The sequence below is a fragment of the Pocillopora verrucosa genome, chromosome 4, assembly GCF_036669915.1.
Source record: "Pocillopora verrucosa isolate sample1 chromosome 4, ASM3666991v2, whole genome shotgun sequence".
NCBI classification, from domain to species: Eukaryota; Metazoa; Cnidaria; class Anthozoa; order Scleractinia; family Pocilloporidae; genus Pocillopora; species Pocillopora verrucosa.
The window spans coordinates 27,053,422-27,067,214 of record NC_089315.1 but is presented as its reverse complement, the minus strand read 5'-3'; the positions used below and the strand labels follow the sequence as shown (position 1 = coordinate 27,067,214).

Below are 13,793 nucleotides of genomic sequence, written 5' to 3'. Positions count from 1 at the left end.
AAAAGGAGAAGCTCTGAAAAGCGATAGTTTCTCGCTTAAAACAAGAGTGCCATTCATGAACGGAGTAAACTTAGTTGACGAGGTTTTGAATTGAAATAATCGAAATGGATCTGATGATCTTCAGTACAGTGGCTAAGTCACGTGTCTTAATAGGCAGATACAATTGAACGGCGTGCTGATACATTCTAAGTAGCAAGGGGTGAAAGGAAAGGTGTAGGGGAGAGTCAGGTGCCAATAATGGCATGGCTTTTGTTAGTCTTCAATCTTTCCGCGTACTACAAGCTTTTCTTGGGAAAAGCTGATCACACGTGATTAATTCTAGGCTGATTATCAAGTTTTAACTAGCAGGTTGACATATGTAAGGCTTGTGAAACTTTATACTATATCGTAAGAGAGGCAAGGGATTAACAGAGTAGAAGTAAATACCTAGTTTTGCTTCAGATAACGGTGGGCTGCTAAATTTCTGAGTAGCCTTTTCATTATAGTGCTGTTGTTGATTTTCAGCGTCTGAACAGAGTATTGAACATGGCAAGAAGAAGATTCATGGGATACAAGGAAGTAGTTGGTAAGTTATCATTGGCCTAACTCTGTAACGGTCATTTAAACTGTAGTTGTCTCGTTAAACTAAAGTAAGAGCATGGACATGACCGATCGAAACTTTGAATTATTTTAACTTAATTTAATTTTCATTTTGTAATTCAGAGTCCATTGTTTTATCTATGACATTTCATTACCGTACCTGCCCTTATTAACATTGTGAGTGTTGATTTATTCCAAAATTTTTATTTTACGTTTTCCTCTTAATTAACTCTTCATTTCCTTCTGAATTTTGTTAAGGCTCATTTGTTACGATTTTGAGTCGAGCTCCACTTTGGAAGATTTTCTTTCGGAGAAAGGAATTGTTATCAACTTCGACGCGGTATGCGCTGTAGTTTGTGACGTCATCACCGCTATACAACATCTTTTGGATCATGGAATATCTCATAACAACATCACAACTGGCAACATTTTGATCAGGCATTGTCCAAGAGTAAGTAGATAACTGATGTTTAAGAGTCTGAAAACTTTCGCAGTCCATTGATAGCCGTCAAATTATCTTAGTCTCGCCTGAAGACTCTTACGATAGATGTGTTGTGGTGTCAATTCCAGTCTGACCAAGTTGGCTTTTAGGCGGGCAAATAAAAGATTGACGATAATCCCGCCATCATGAACGAGGTCTACGAAGCGAATTTGACAAGATCGACACGTTTTACAGGTACCTCCTATCAAAGCCGTTCTGGGTGGATTTTCTCAAGCGTCTAAAGCAGATGATGCAGGTGCGTTCACAAACTCGGCAGCCGACGAACAGAGTTGCCATAGCCACGACATAAAGCAGTTCGGACATTTACTAGCAACCTTACTAGGACACTGCCATGGCTCCAGTGAATACGTTAAGGTAATTACTATGAAGTCAGTGTCAGTAGGTACTTATGACGACCTAGAAAAAGCTTGGTTGATTTGCAATTACTGATCCCTGGTTAAAGAAAAACCGTCTAGATTAAGAACCGCATATAGATTGTTTACCATTTTTTAATTGGTTGCCTTAGCTTTAGTGGACACAAAAGAAAGCTGACATCTATTTTACATATATTCAGTATTAGTTAATTAACTACGGTGCAGCAAGATTACGAAACAAAATGACCCTGACAAGTGTTCAAGACCACACCGGTGTATTTCGTCGAACTATCTTGCCAGGGCGTTGTTATCGTAAGTTTCGCCATCAGCCTCATGGTAAAATTGTCACTGCTTTATATAAAGCTGTAAGTAAGGATACAGTTATCTTATGCAATGCACAAAAAGCTGCCTGAATAAAAACATAACTTCCTTTCTTTTGTTTTGTTCATGTTCTGTAGTTGCATGAGATTATGAACCTGTGTTTCGAGGATACAGAGGAGAAGAGGCCTACAGCACGTTACATCCGCGAAGTATTGGAAGAAACCTGGTGGGCTGAGGGGGTTTGGGATACATACCTATGAGGAAACTAAAGAAAAAAATCGCTTTCCAATCGCATTTGGTACCGAGGTTGAAATGGTTGTATTAGTGACACCATCGATTTCTCTGAGTATTCGGTCAGTTTTTTTTCTCATTTTTAACTTGCGTTTACTGAAACAAGAAACGCTTTTCGGCGATTTGCCTAACATCGAAAAAATTTGTTGCATTGCTGCTTTCTATTATGTGCAGGGTGCTGCGTGGGTTATTATGATGGCAAACGGATAGAAAGTCAGCAGTTCATTTCAAAATAATTTATACAATAGCTGCTCAGTGTATGTGAAGTTCGTAAGTATTAATTTAGGGGCGAAACACCCGAGGCTTCCGAGGAGGATTGTCGGTCCCCGTTCTGTTTCAGCTTCATTAGTTTCGATTAATTAATTAGTCGACGAAAATAGACTATGATGAATTTAGGTCATTATAATGTACATGAAAAAATACCCAGTTCTAATTGGTTCAGATAAATGCAGTTTCAGGTAATTCAATGTAGAAGGTTAATTCAGTGCAAATAAGTAACAAAGCAGACATTTTGATTGTCAATAAAGTCAATGAAACTCACAGATAGCTCATCACCGGCGTATTAAGTAGGTTTCTTTCGCCACTGCAACAACAATACAGCAGCTGAAAAACAGCTATAACAACAAAAACACATTGGTTTTCAGTTTGGAAAAAGTGGTGTTTGGAGAAGGGAATTGCTAAGGAAATCGAAAATTGCGAGCCGAACCAGCTTAACACTTTACTCGAGCGATTCTACGCCGAAATTAATAACAAGCATAGTTAAATCTCGCAAACGACGATTTCATTTCATCGAAAGTGATTCGGACACAGACTGAACAATTCCTTGAACTGTTTAGCCGGACTTTGAACCTTTTTTGCGCCTCAAAGATATGAAATATCATTGTAATTTATTGTTTTGATCGTACGCGGTTGTTTTGACCGAATGCACAATGTCACTTGCGGGTTATAATAAATCATGTTTGCACTTGATGCGCGCGCTTTGCTTCTGCATAACTATAATAAGCTATCTGGAATTTTTGATGTACATTTTTCATAAGTAATCTCATAATTTTTCTTGTGCAATTTGGAATAAATAAGCACTTGTTAAGTTAATTTTTTCAAAGACCACAAATTGCACTTGCCTTACCGCCTCCTACAATTTTGTTTGTCTTTGAAAAAATTTACTCGTGCCTATTTATTGCAAATTGCACTCGAAATCATAAAATTACCTATCCTAATGAAAATGAAAGTAGTAAACTAATGACGATAATGATAACGGTAGAGATAATAATATTAAAAATGAGAGTATTAACAATAGTATATGACGGAGCTTGAGACGAAATAATTTAAAATGGCGGTCACTCGGACAAATCCAAGATGGCACCAAAACTGGTTTTGGTAACAGGTAAATGTGCGGGGGATTTGATGAGATGCAAACCGCATAGGTATGTTGAAGACCTAAATGTAATAACTGTCTTAGATGTAATAAAGTCCTAAATGTAATAAGATTTGGTCCTAAATGTAATAAAATCCTAAATGTACTAACATTTGGTCCGAAATGTAATAAGCCTCCGATGCAATCATTTAATTCCGCTAGTGCATTGTTGTTATGGCAAGTAAAAAGACGCTGATTAATATCAGCGAGCCCACAATACGCCAAGAATATTGGTTGGAGGATTTTTTGGTGCATCAGCTGTCACTTTAACATCTAAAGGAGGATGTCCACTATTACAACATTACACTGCCGGAGTTAAAAAACTACATTGGAGGCTTATTACATTTAGGACCAGATATTATTACATTTAGGACTTTATTACATTTAGGAAAGTTATTACATTTAGGCCTTCAACATAGGTATTTGTGGAAATTTTTAGGTAATTCACGAAACAAAAGGGGCTTTGAGAACATGTCCGGGCAAATCCGCAAAAGACACATCAATCACTCCAAAAAGTTTTTTGAAAAACAATACGTGAATTGTACGTGATTGTGTCGTTTGTAATGAATAGGGAGGATAGCAAATGATATAATGCCATGGGCATATCTTCGTGTAATAAATAAGGAGAAAAGAATTCCATATGCACACATGACAAGTGATTTGTATTTCATCAGGTGTCTGACTGTAGCGGATAGTAATTAATTTTTTTGTGGCAGTTTTACAAATCGATCGGTATCTGAAGCGAGTCCCTTTTGCGCGTGTAACAAGCATGCATGCTAAAGCGCTTAATGAACTTATCGCTCAGGTATCGTGGAGCGAGGTCACTCAGACATTTGTATGTTATTACCGCGTCCTTATATAGTAGTAATTGCTTCACGGGTAGCCAGTTCAACTGGCGAAGCAAAGGAGTTACGTGGTCGAATTTATTAGAGTTCGTAACTCTCTTGCTGGCGAAGTTTTGGATTGACTCGAGCTCACTGATGTTCCCAGCTGATATATTCGACCACACGGTGGAACAATATAATATTTTACTAAAAATTAATAATGCTATTGGTAATTTTAAAATTTCTTTGTTACAGCTCTTCTTAAAACGATTTATCTGATATAGTTTAGAAAGGGAGGACGGGACTACATGTGTGATGTGGTGAACGTAAGTTCGATATAATGTTCGGATGATGTTTACCAACTGACCTGTACTCGTTGCTTGTTTTTCCTTGTTTCCAGACAGCAAACTCTCAATCAATAAAAACAAGTCCAATATAAGCTTTAACTTTGCCGAGTCATCACGATTTGTCTTCAATTAACGATTGCAGATATTTTCAAGCCTAAAGTCAGGTAATTTTTTTGTGTCGTTTAAGGTTTTCTAATCTTACTCTCTTGAGATATTGGTAAAGTAAGAATTTCACCTTATGCTCAGATGAATGACGCTTTCGTGATGTTCTAATCACGTGCGGTATAAGGCGAGGTTGCATAGAGGTTTTTAATAAGTAGATCTTGTAGGTAATTCAAGTAGTGAGACTAACGGATCTTACTGAAGGCAGGTGGTCCCGCGTGTAGCAATCCTAGTGCTTAACTTCTGGCGCCTAACTTTCGGCCATAAACTAAGCTCGTCTCAGTTAAATTACACGTTCTTCAGCATTCTACGACGCAAACTAAACAAGATAGCTTTTCTTAGGTAAGGAATGCCTTTGCCTTTTATATAGAATTACTCTTTGCAAAATTAATAGCTCGGTGGCCGCAGTTATCCGTTTTCACTCTAAATTTTAGGAAATCAAAACGAGACGGTCGATCGTCGCTCCTCAGAGCGTAGCGTGTGGAAAGTTTGACTTAGCTCTCTATAGTATAAAACGTGCCAGACAAAAGTTACAAAGCATTTAAAGGCGTTTTGTTGGCGTGTTAAGAATATTGCGTGGAGTGAAATTGATTGCCGAGTCATAGAAAACTTAGCAGAGTCTCTGAAAATCATTCAGTCGACAAAAGAACAAGAAAAATAAAGACCTGTAGTTGATTCTTGTTTCTTTTCGCTTGTAGAATATTCTACACAGAGCATTATCCGTTAATTAAAGCAATTTACGAACTCTAACTCCCTTTTCTGATTGACAAATACTTTTTTTTTTCTTTAATGATTTGGACTGGGATATATTTTTTATAAATTATATTCTTTAGAACAGAGAGAGAGAGAAGTTAACTATATGTTTCACAAATACGAGTTACCTTTGTCGCCAAAAAAAATAGAAATTTGGAGATTTTTAAAAATTTATGCTACTTTGAATTGTGTTCCAGAACGTTTTGTGTTTGTTTATCGCTGACATTGTCATAATATGGTGAGCTTCTATCATGGGGGAATTAATTATTAATATCTTTTTGTTGCTCATTAAAGCATGTAAAAATACTGAAACATTTGTAATAATATTCTGACGCAAATTTTGTGGTGTTTCTCGAATCTTGCAACACAATATTACTCAACAAAATGGATATTTGAGGATTCTTTATTGCGACCAATTTTAGTGTTTTAAAGAAGAAAACAACACGTTCAAACAGTTACTACGAGAATAACGAGATACGGGTAACAGTTAAACAGCTTCAATACTATGTGATTAAACCTCCTTGACTCGGAAAGCAATTCTAAAACTTAACGGTGTTGTAACAGCTTCGTTAAGGCAGTCGAATGGATGGAAAAGTTGTGGAAAAAATTAAAGTTGATTACCGTGTTGAACGTAATAAACTTTGCCGATAGCTATGCTTTGCATTTTTACTGCATTTTATATCTAAGAATCACTTCATGGGTGGCTGCGAATCAACTGAGAAGAACTAAAGTGATGGTAAATAAAAGTGAAAATACCTCAAACGGGTTAAACTTATCAGGGAGAAACAAATTGGGAGTGTTGAAAGTATACAAAATGCGAATGAATAATTCGAAAACGCCAAAGTAAATTTTTCAAGATGGAAATCCATCACTCATTTGACTTTGAATTTCAAAGGCGACAGGAAGACTTCCTGTCGCCTATACGATTTTAATGTATGCAATACTTCAGCGGTTTTTTTTTGAAGTTGTAGCTTCACTAGTTCTCAATATGCATGCCCTTGTCACTGTTAGGTGAATTTAGGAGTCTGATGATGACCAGTTTCGCCCCCAGCCGTTCTTATTATTTTTGACGATTGTTTGAATCATAACTTCAGCTTCTTATGGTTCCAAAGATAAATGATCTATCAGAACTTGTAAACAACCTTGCCCGGAAATTAATTGATTTTGAACTGACACAATTCACCGATCTACATAACGAGTAACGTGTCGTAAGTCTCAGGCGGGCGAGGAATCAGGCAAACTCTCCGGCGTTTAGGCCATTAAGAATAAAACCAAAAAACATTCCTCTGTGTCTTCCCCTTTGTATCGTCAGGTTTGTACACGGTAACTTGGTGAATGTATGATCAGGTGTTAAACATCGAAATTTGGGTCATTTTATATTTTACAACAGGCTCTGTTTTATCCAGAAATCCTCTCCTCAGTGATGTGCAATTACTTAAAAGTTTTTTTTATCTGTCTGAGATGGCTCTTCCTCTCCGAAGTTCAAATTCAAACATGGCAACACTCCTGTTATCTGCAAGTCTTTGACGTTTCGGCGAGAAACCGTGGGCTGTTTATATAACATTGCTTGTTTAGATTAAGACTCTAAAACGCACCTACTCTTTTAACGTGTCTCGGTTGTCTAACCGGTTTTCTTATTTTTTCCTGAAGAGTTTTTTTTAAAACCATCTTATGGGTGGAGGGCAGGTGAGGAACTGAACTGATACTATATTTTCGCGCGGAAATGGTTTTCATCTCCAAATGTTTAGACAGCATGTATCCGTGTTTTAGTTGTAACTAATAACGTGTCAAGATAAAGTGGCTCTGATTATGCATGAAAATTAGTTTCCACCAGGAGGTCTTTCAAAGTTCAATTTCAAATTGTCCTTGTTTGGAAACTAGTTGCAAGTCTGCTTTACGACAATTGGATACGTTGAGGCCGCCTACTGATATTTTTTAATTGAGTACCCTTCTAGCTCACGAGAACACCGGTCACATCTTTTTTTGTTCACGGTGCGAAAGCCGACCGAAGTCGATCAATTTGTGTCATGCAAATTTTAAAAGTATTGACTAGTAAACGACGGCGTTTGAATTGAAACGAGTATTTCTATTCCAGAGTGTGCATCAACTTGCTGGAATGATGCTTCCAGTTATCCAGGGAACACATTTGCTTCTTGCCAGCTTCTTTGTGATGATTGCCACTGTTTTTCCCTTCCGAGCAGGAGGCTATTCAAAAGACATCACCGGTAAGTTTTATCTCTTGATTGTAAAAAAATCCAAGCGGAAGCTGGTAAAAATTATCTGTTCTGTTCAATTAGCAACCAAAAAAGCGTGAAAGCCTCTATGTAATCTACGAGCAGAATTATTATCGTCTTGAGAAACTGCTCCTCTCTTCTTTTCCGTCTATAACCTATTTTTCGGTGTTACAGAGAATCGAAGTGTAAGGGATTGCCAAACAATTATTACGTGCGTCATAAAGGAGGTAATAAAAGATATGATGGTATTAGAGGTCTGCAGCTGTTTGGTCGAATACAGCAAAGAAAGGAAAATTTCACTGACTTTTCTTCCTTTCTTACAAACCAGTTAACTTCAAATTTGTTCGCTGCGATTTGCTACAGAAATATTGCAATGAATAGAATTAGGGGGGTGTCTTATGAGGAATTTCAACCTTAAAACGTAATTTTCTCTGTTTGTTTTGTCTATCACGGCACTCACCAACGTAATGTATGTAATTTATTTTGTTTTAACGCCCTCGAGGCAATGTTAATTCAAAGTATTAACCGGTTTTATATCTTATCGCGAATTGATATGTAATTGCGTGAATTTGAAATCTGAATGAAACATCTCGAATGCAAATAAATGAAAATTATCCCGATGTTAACTATTCACTAAACGGTTGGAAGTTTATCATAATTTTTCCAGTGAGGAGCTTTTCAAAATTTAGTGAGATTTGAAAGATTCTCTTTGCGACTATAATTTTTAGAGATTTTCTTCGGTGGTTTACCGCGAGGTGGGCCAACCGCGCAGTCAGTCAGTTTTGAATTTATATATTCTCGACCGCGGTGCCATATATTTGCTTTGAAAGTAAACATTATATATCATGTGTCTCTTTTAGTTTTGTTATTTTTCTGTCTTGCCTAACTGATATCTCACGATGATAGATCCACAGTTCAGATACCACACAGTAGGTGCTAAAAATGTCTTTAAATAGGCACAGGTGGCAAGAAACAGCAGAAACGGTTACACATTATGAATTAGCTGTAAATTTGTCTAGTTATGGTCGTTCCACTCGACACCCTGTATGTATCGTGCTAATTTGCGCCTTCACGATTAGCAGCCAAGATCATTTCAAAATTGTGAGAATATTTTTGGATCTTCGATGATGTTGGAGGCCTGGGGGTAATTCTCCATGGTACCCTACGTTCCACTAATTTATTTACAACTGGTAATACTGAAGCCATAGCTTATTTTATAAGGAAACTCAGTTTAAGGCTATATTGGTATTCTTTTAAATTAAGGTAAAGGCTCAAACAGGTTTCCCTCAGCAATCAAAAGGATTATGCTCTTTTGGTATTATCGTTCACTAGGGAACTGCACCTTCGATGAGAGAACATTCTGCAGCTGGTCCAATGAAAGATACACCGACCATTTCGATTGGGTACTTGGACAAGGAAGTTCTCTAAGCAGTGACACTGGACCAATCACTGACTACGCAGGTACATTAGATGTTTCATTTTTCTGCGCAATGTACCCTTTGAAATAAGGTACCGTCTGGAAACTTTATATCCTGATAAAGTAAAGACCTTGCATGTATCTTAATGATTCGCGAGTTAACTGAAGAAATTATGCCATTTTCATATGAAGAGATGGACTGTACACGCAGTATGATTGGGTCTTACTCATGATCTATTGAAGGACAGACGATGATGTCATCATTAACAGCTTTTAAATTTTTCTATCAAACGAAACAAACAGATTCCATGTTGCCGTGCGTCTGTCTACCAATAGATAGATCCCAGAAGACATCAAAATATGGCGGGAACAACAGTGACGCACTTATCTACACTTCGGGTGCAGATATTTTTGTTATACAGAATATTCACAGGGTTTTAAGGTTTTCCACGTGTATTCTTCACTGATGAAACATAGCATTACACCATTTTTTTATACGCATGGCCTGACTCACACGCACAAAATATTTTTGCTTACGTCATATGACGTCTATCAGGATATCCAGTCCTCTGCCGTGAGAACACTTGACTATTAACATAAATTCCCTCAGAAAACAAGGGAATACCACTACTGAACATTTCAACCACGTTTTGACGTGTTCTATTATTGAGCGTATATCTGTTAAATTGATAAGGGATGTATTTTACGCTTCCACAGAAAACGGCTCGTATATCCACATTCAAACGTTATCCCCTCGAAAGTACGACGAGAGGGCCAGACTGAAAAGCCTGTGGATGAGAGGGCCACTGCGGATGACATTTTTTTACTCCATGTACGGCAGCACCATTGAGACTCTCTCTGTATATGTTATAATCAATGGCCGTGAATCCAGGATATGGAGTCGTCATGGGAACCACTCATCGCGCGATTGGATCAAAGGCTGCGTGGCTATAAGCTACGAAGGAACTTATCAGGTAGTTCAACTACGTTTTTCCCTAGAAAAACATTAACACTAAGACTTTGGGAAATGGACCGAGTGCTTTTTATTCTTCATCAGAGAAGGCCCAAAGGTTTTCCAGGTTTTCCACAGTTTAATTTGCATAAGGATCTATAATTCATGACTGGACCCTTACCATGTCGTCTTATCTGCTCACAGGTAGTAATAGAGGGCATTGCAGGTGTGACTTTTGCATCAAGCATTGCAGTTGATGAACTCATTTTCAGTGAGAACCTAACATGCATTTCAGATGGTGACACTACTCCATCTGAACTCTTTAAAGGTAATGCTGCCCTTGTGCTGCTAAACAAGAACCAGTTTGGCTTGAACTGTATTAATTAGGATTCTTTTCACTTGCATCGAGAATACTCGTGTCGCTTCTTAATGAGTCAGACTGATTTCTCAAGGCAAAATTTCAGGGAAGAAAACGTTCCCTTCACCTATAACCTCATAATAAAATGAGAACCCTTGCTTCTCTGAAAGCGGTAAACGTAAGTTGTTCTTAACAACAACTGATGTAAATACGATGTGAATTAATCTAGCAATTGTTGTCCGAGACCGCATTTTATCGCCATTTTTTGATGCAATTTCAGTGAACTGCACCTTTAAAGAAAGTTTCTGTGGATGGCGAAATCTATTTGCACCTTGGGATCAAATCGACTGGAGGAGAGGATCGGAAAACTCAAGGGATCAAATTGAAGCGAGCGGTAATCTCACTGGCAAGTAAAAGACGCCACCGCTATTGTATTTTTATTGTCCACCACCTACACAAAATGCCCAACTTTACGGGCATTGATGGTTTCACCATTGACACCTCCATTCAGCTACTTCTAATATGTTTACCTTTGATGAAGCCGTTATTTCTTAATGAAAAGAAAAAAGTCCATCAACTTAATTTCGAATTATCCTTGTCACCTGACGTATTCTGATTAATTGTCGAAGAAAGCCAAGGTGTTTTATAATGTAATATTCAGCTACCATTATTAATTCCGTGCTAATGCCTTTCTTTTCAGTATCAAGAGGAAAAAAATTTATTTACATCGAAGAATCACAACCTGACAAAGTATATCAAACCGCTCAGTTATCGAGTCCATTTATTCGGGGACCAAAATGTTTCCGCTTCTCTTATCGCCTTTCCGGACATGAGGTGGGAAGGCTGGATGTCTTCCTTCAACTTCGAGGACAACAAGGAGATTACTTGATGTGGAATAAGTCAGGAGATCAGGGAAGTCAGTGGATAAAGGCTAGCGTCGATATCGGTTATACTGACGAGTGTCAGGTACACACATTCTAAAGGCAGGAAACAATGAGATTATGTTTACTCTTCTTTACTCTTCTGCATAGATTATATCTGTCACTGTGGTAAAAAACAATAAGGAGTAGTGCCCCCAGGCCTGGTAGTTCAAGTTGGCTGCAAGTGTCAACCCTGTCCACAGATAACCTTTTCAAGCAATTAGATTAGACTGCACTGTCACAAAATAAGTAAATAAATAAATAGATATGATTTCAAGGATAATTCTTATCGCAGATTGTCCTGCAAGCAACAGTTGGAAAAAATTGCGCAAGTCGTATAGCCGTCTATGATGTCAACTTAGTTGATGGACTATGCCATGACGAGAGGGAATTTAGCACCGACGTACAAGGTTCTTGTCATTCTTCTGTTCAAAGTATTAAAGAACCATTTATGATTCTCTTGTCGCTTGTTTTTCGATGGTCTGTCATAAAATGCACATTTTCCGAGCTTTCGTTATAACTTTCTTATTTGTCAACTTTAAGGATAACGGCTATCACATCTCTTATTTTTAGGGAATTGTAACTTCGATGATAACATGTGCTTTTGGAGGGGCGATTTAAATTCTATCTTCGCATGGAGAAGAAAACAAGGCAGGACATCAAGCTTTCAGACTGGACCCAGCGGGGACCATACGTCTGGTAAAATGAAATAAATAGTACTTGTGAAAACTTATGTTTCAGCATGTGGGGTGAATTACTTTAAGTAGAGATCGAAGATATAAAGTTTATTTAAGTGGTCATAACATAATTGATTTTTACCCTGCATGCTCAAAAACGAATGAATGAAGATTTAGCAACTGAATCAGAAAGATTAGATAGTCCTAATATTTGCCACTCAAAATGAAGAATTCGTGCATTTAATACTAGTTTTTCTTTCGAAAGGATCTGGTCATTACATTTATATTGAAACATCGAGACCCAGAAAGATGGGAGACACTGCAAGGCTAACGAGTCCGTGGCTGCGAGGACCACATTGCATGACCTTCTACTACCACATGTATGGCTCTTCCATGGGATGTGTTGCCGTGTACATAAGAAGACAGGGTGCAGACAGACTACAACCGCTCTGGCTGAAGTCTAAGAATCAAGGAAACCGATGGATTCAAGGGCAAGTTAGCATAAACGATACTTCAAGTTTTCAGGTGGGATGTCACGATTTGAATCATAGCCTTTGCCTAAGGTGGCTACAGTCAAACTAGATTTATCGTTTCCGCTATAAAGTGAGTTCTCTAATGATTTCTGCCATTTAATTGCGCTGTTAATAATAACAGTCTTCCAAAGTATACAGATTCTGTTGGAATTTGTAAATCAAGGCATGCATTACATAACAGTCTGACAGGTTCAAAACTCAGGAAGATTAAAAGTTGGCTGCGACATCGTTCTCCAGTGAAAATAGGACTTCCACGACTTTCAACAAACAGGAGAGCTTTGATATACAATACACGTTGTCTCTCACCTTGTTTACGTGAGATTGCATAATAGCTAGGAAGTTTCTTTTTCTTCGTCATATCTAGATAATAATTGATGGCATTACAGGGACAAGCTATCGTGGAGACGCAGCCTTAGACGACTTCGCGTTTCAACACGGACTTTGTCACCAATTAAGTACGGCAAGATAAATATCTTTTCCGGCTCTATAGAAAATAATTTGGGCACACGATTGCGTCGTTTACTTAATTTTTTTATCCATCGAGCAGTACCTTAATATAGTTTTGTTTAGTTTTGTGTTTGTTGTGTAACTGCTGAAATTTGGTAGGTTAGTTTAGCCGTTTAAAACTTCGACAAGAATCGCTGTGAGGCAGACTTAGACTTATGAAAACATGATCCATGATTCCATTTGAATTTATTATTTTAGGTGAAGCAACGTTCTACGTGTCTTCCCTTAAGGGAAACGATTTCAAAATATCCACAAGACCTTCTGGAGACAATCTGTACACCGACGAATTCCGATTCGTTATCGAACATCCACGAGGAAATCCGATAGAGAAGGCTTATTTCATCTACCCTCATGCAAAGGGACACAGCTTTGTTACCACAAAGCTAGATATTTCTAACTATAATAACTATCCCTTGGATGTAGCTGTCCTCAATCACGAAGAGTTGTCAACGAATTGCAGTAGGATTTTCTTCATTAGCAGAGATAGGGCTGAGCCTATGATAACTCTTGAAGATCCCGGTCTTAAGGATTATTGCAAATGCAAGGCGAATTTCTCTTTTTATGCCTGCGATGTGGTTCAATCAGGTGAAGAAGTGAAAAAGTCTGTTTAAGTTAAAACTCAAACAGATTTCTTTTAACTATATACTTT

General features: G+C 37.8%; 3 protein-coding genes across 3 annotated transcripts in view; all 3 read left to right on the top strand.

The window, feature by feature from the left end:
• The window catches only part of LOC136280406 (uncharacterized), a 55,796-nt gene extending 52,814 nt beyond the window's left edge, over positions 1-2,982 (top strand). Inside the window, 4 exon segments of the mRNA XM_066165428.1 lie at positions 505-565; positions 838-1,030; positions 1,256-1,435; positions 1,893-2,982. Of these exon segments, the coding sequence (XP_066021525.1) occupies positions 505-565; positions 838-1,030; positions 1,256-1,435; positions 1,893-2,015 (557 nt within the window). The 3' untranslated portion in view covers positions 2,016-2,982.
• A 4,642-nt stretch (positions 2,983-7,624) lies between these two features.
• On the top strand, positions 7,625-10,921 carry LOC136280405 (MAM domain-containing protein 2-like). The gene is made up of 5 exons (XM_066165427.1): positions 7,625-7,771; positions 9,113-9,241; positions 9,915-10,171; positions 10,354-10,477; positions 10,788-10,921. The coding sequence occupies exons 1-5, from the start codon at positions 7,663-7,665 to the stop codon at positions 10,919-10,921; spliced, it is 753 nt and encodes a 250-aa protein (XP_066021524.1). The 5' UTR covers positions 7,625-7,662.
• A 343-nt stretch (positions 10,922-11,264) lies between these two features.
• LOC136280250 (uncharacterized) overlaps positions 11,265-13,793 on the top strand; it is a 37,574-nt gene continuing 35,045 nt past the window's right edge. The window contains exons 1-6 of the mRNA XM_066165208.1: positions 11,265-11,473; positions 11,723-11,837; positions 12,001-12,126; positions 12,370-12,629; positions 13,002-13,092; positions 13,343-13,729. Coding sequence (XP_066021305.1) covers positions 11,396-11,473; positions 11,723-11,837; positions 12,001-12,126; positions 12,370-12,629; positions 13,002-13,092; positions 13,343-13,729 — 1,057 coding nt within the window. The 5' untranslated portion in view covers positions 11,265-11,395. The remainder of the gene's footprint in view (positions 11,474-11,722; positions 11,838-12,000; positions 12,127-12,369; positions 12,630-13,001; positions 13,093-13,342; positions 13,730-13,793) is intronic.

Bases quoted from the DNA above. Each gene is read 5' to 3' on its own strand.
- LOC136280405 (XM_066165427.1), top strand. From the start codon at position 7,663: ATGATGCTTCCAGTTATCCAGGGAACACATTTGCTTCTTGCCAGCTTC. The intron at 7,772-9,112 runs GTAAGTTTTATC...ATCGTTCACTAG, and splicing joins CTATTCAAAAGACATCACCG to GGAACTGCACCTTCGATGAG. The intron at 10,478-10,787 runs GTAATGCTGCCC...ATGCAATTTCAG, and splicing joins TCCATCTGAACTCTTTAAAG to TGAACTGCACCTTTAAAGAA.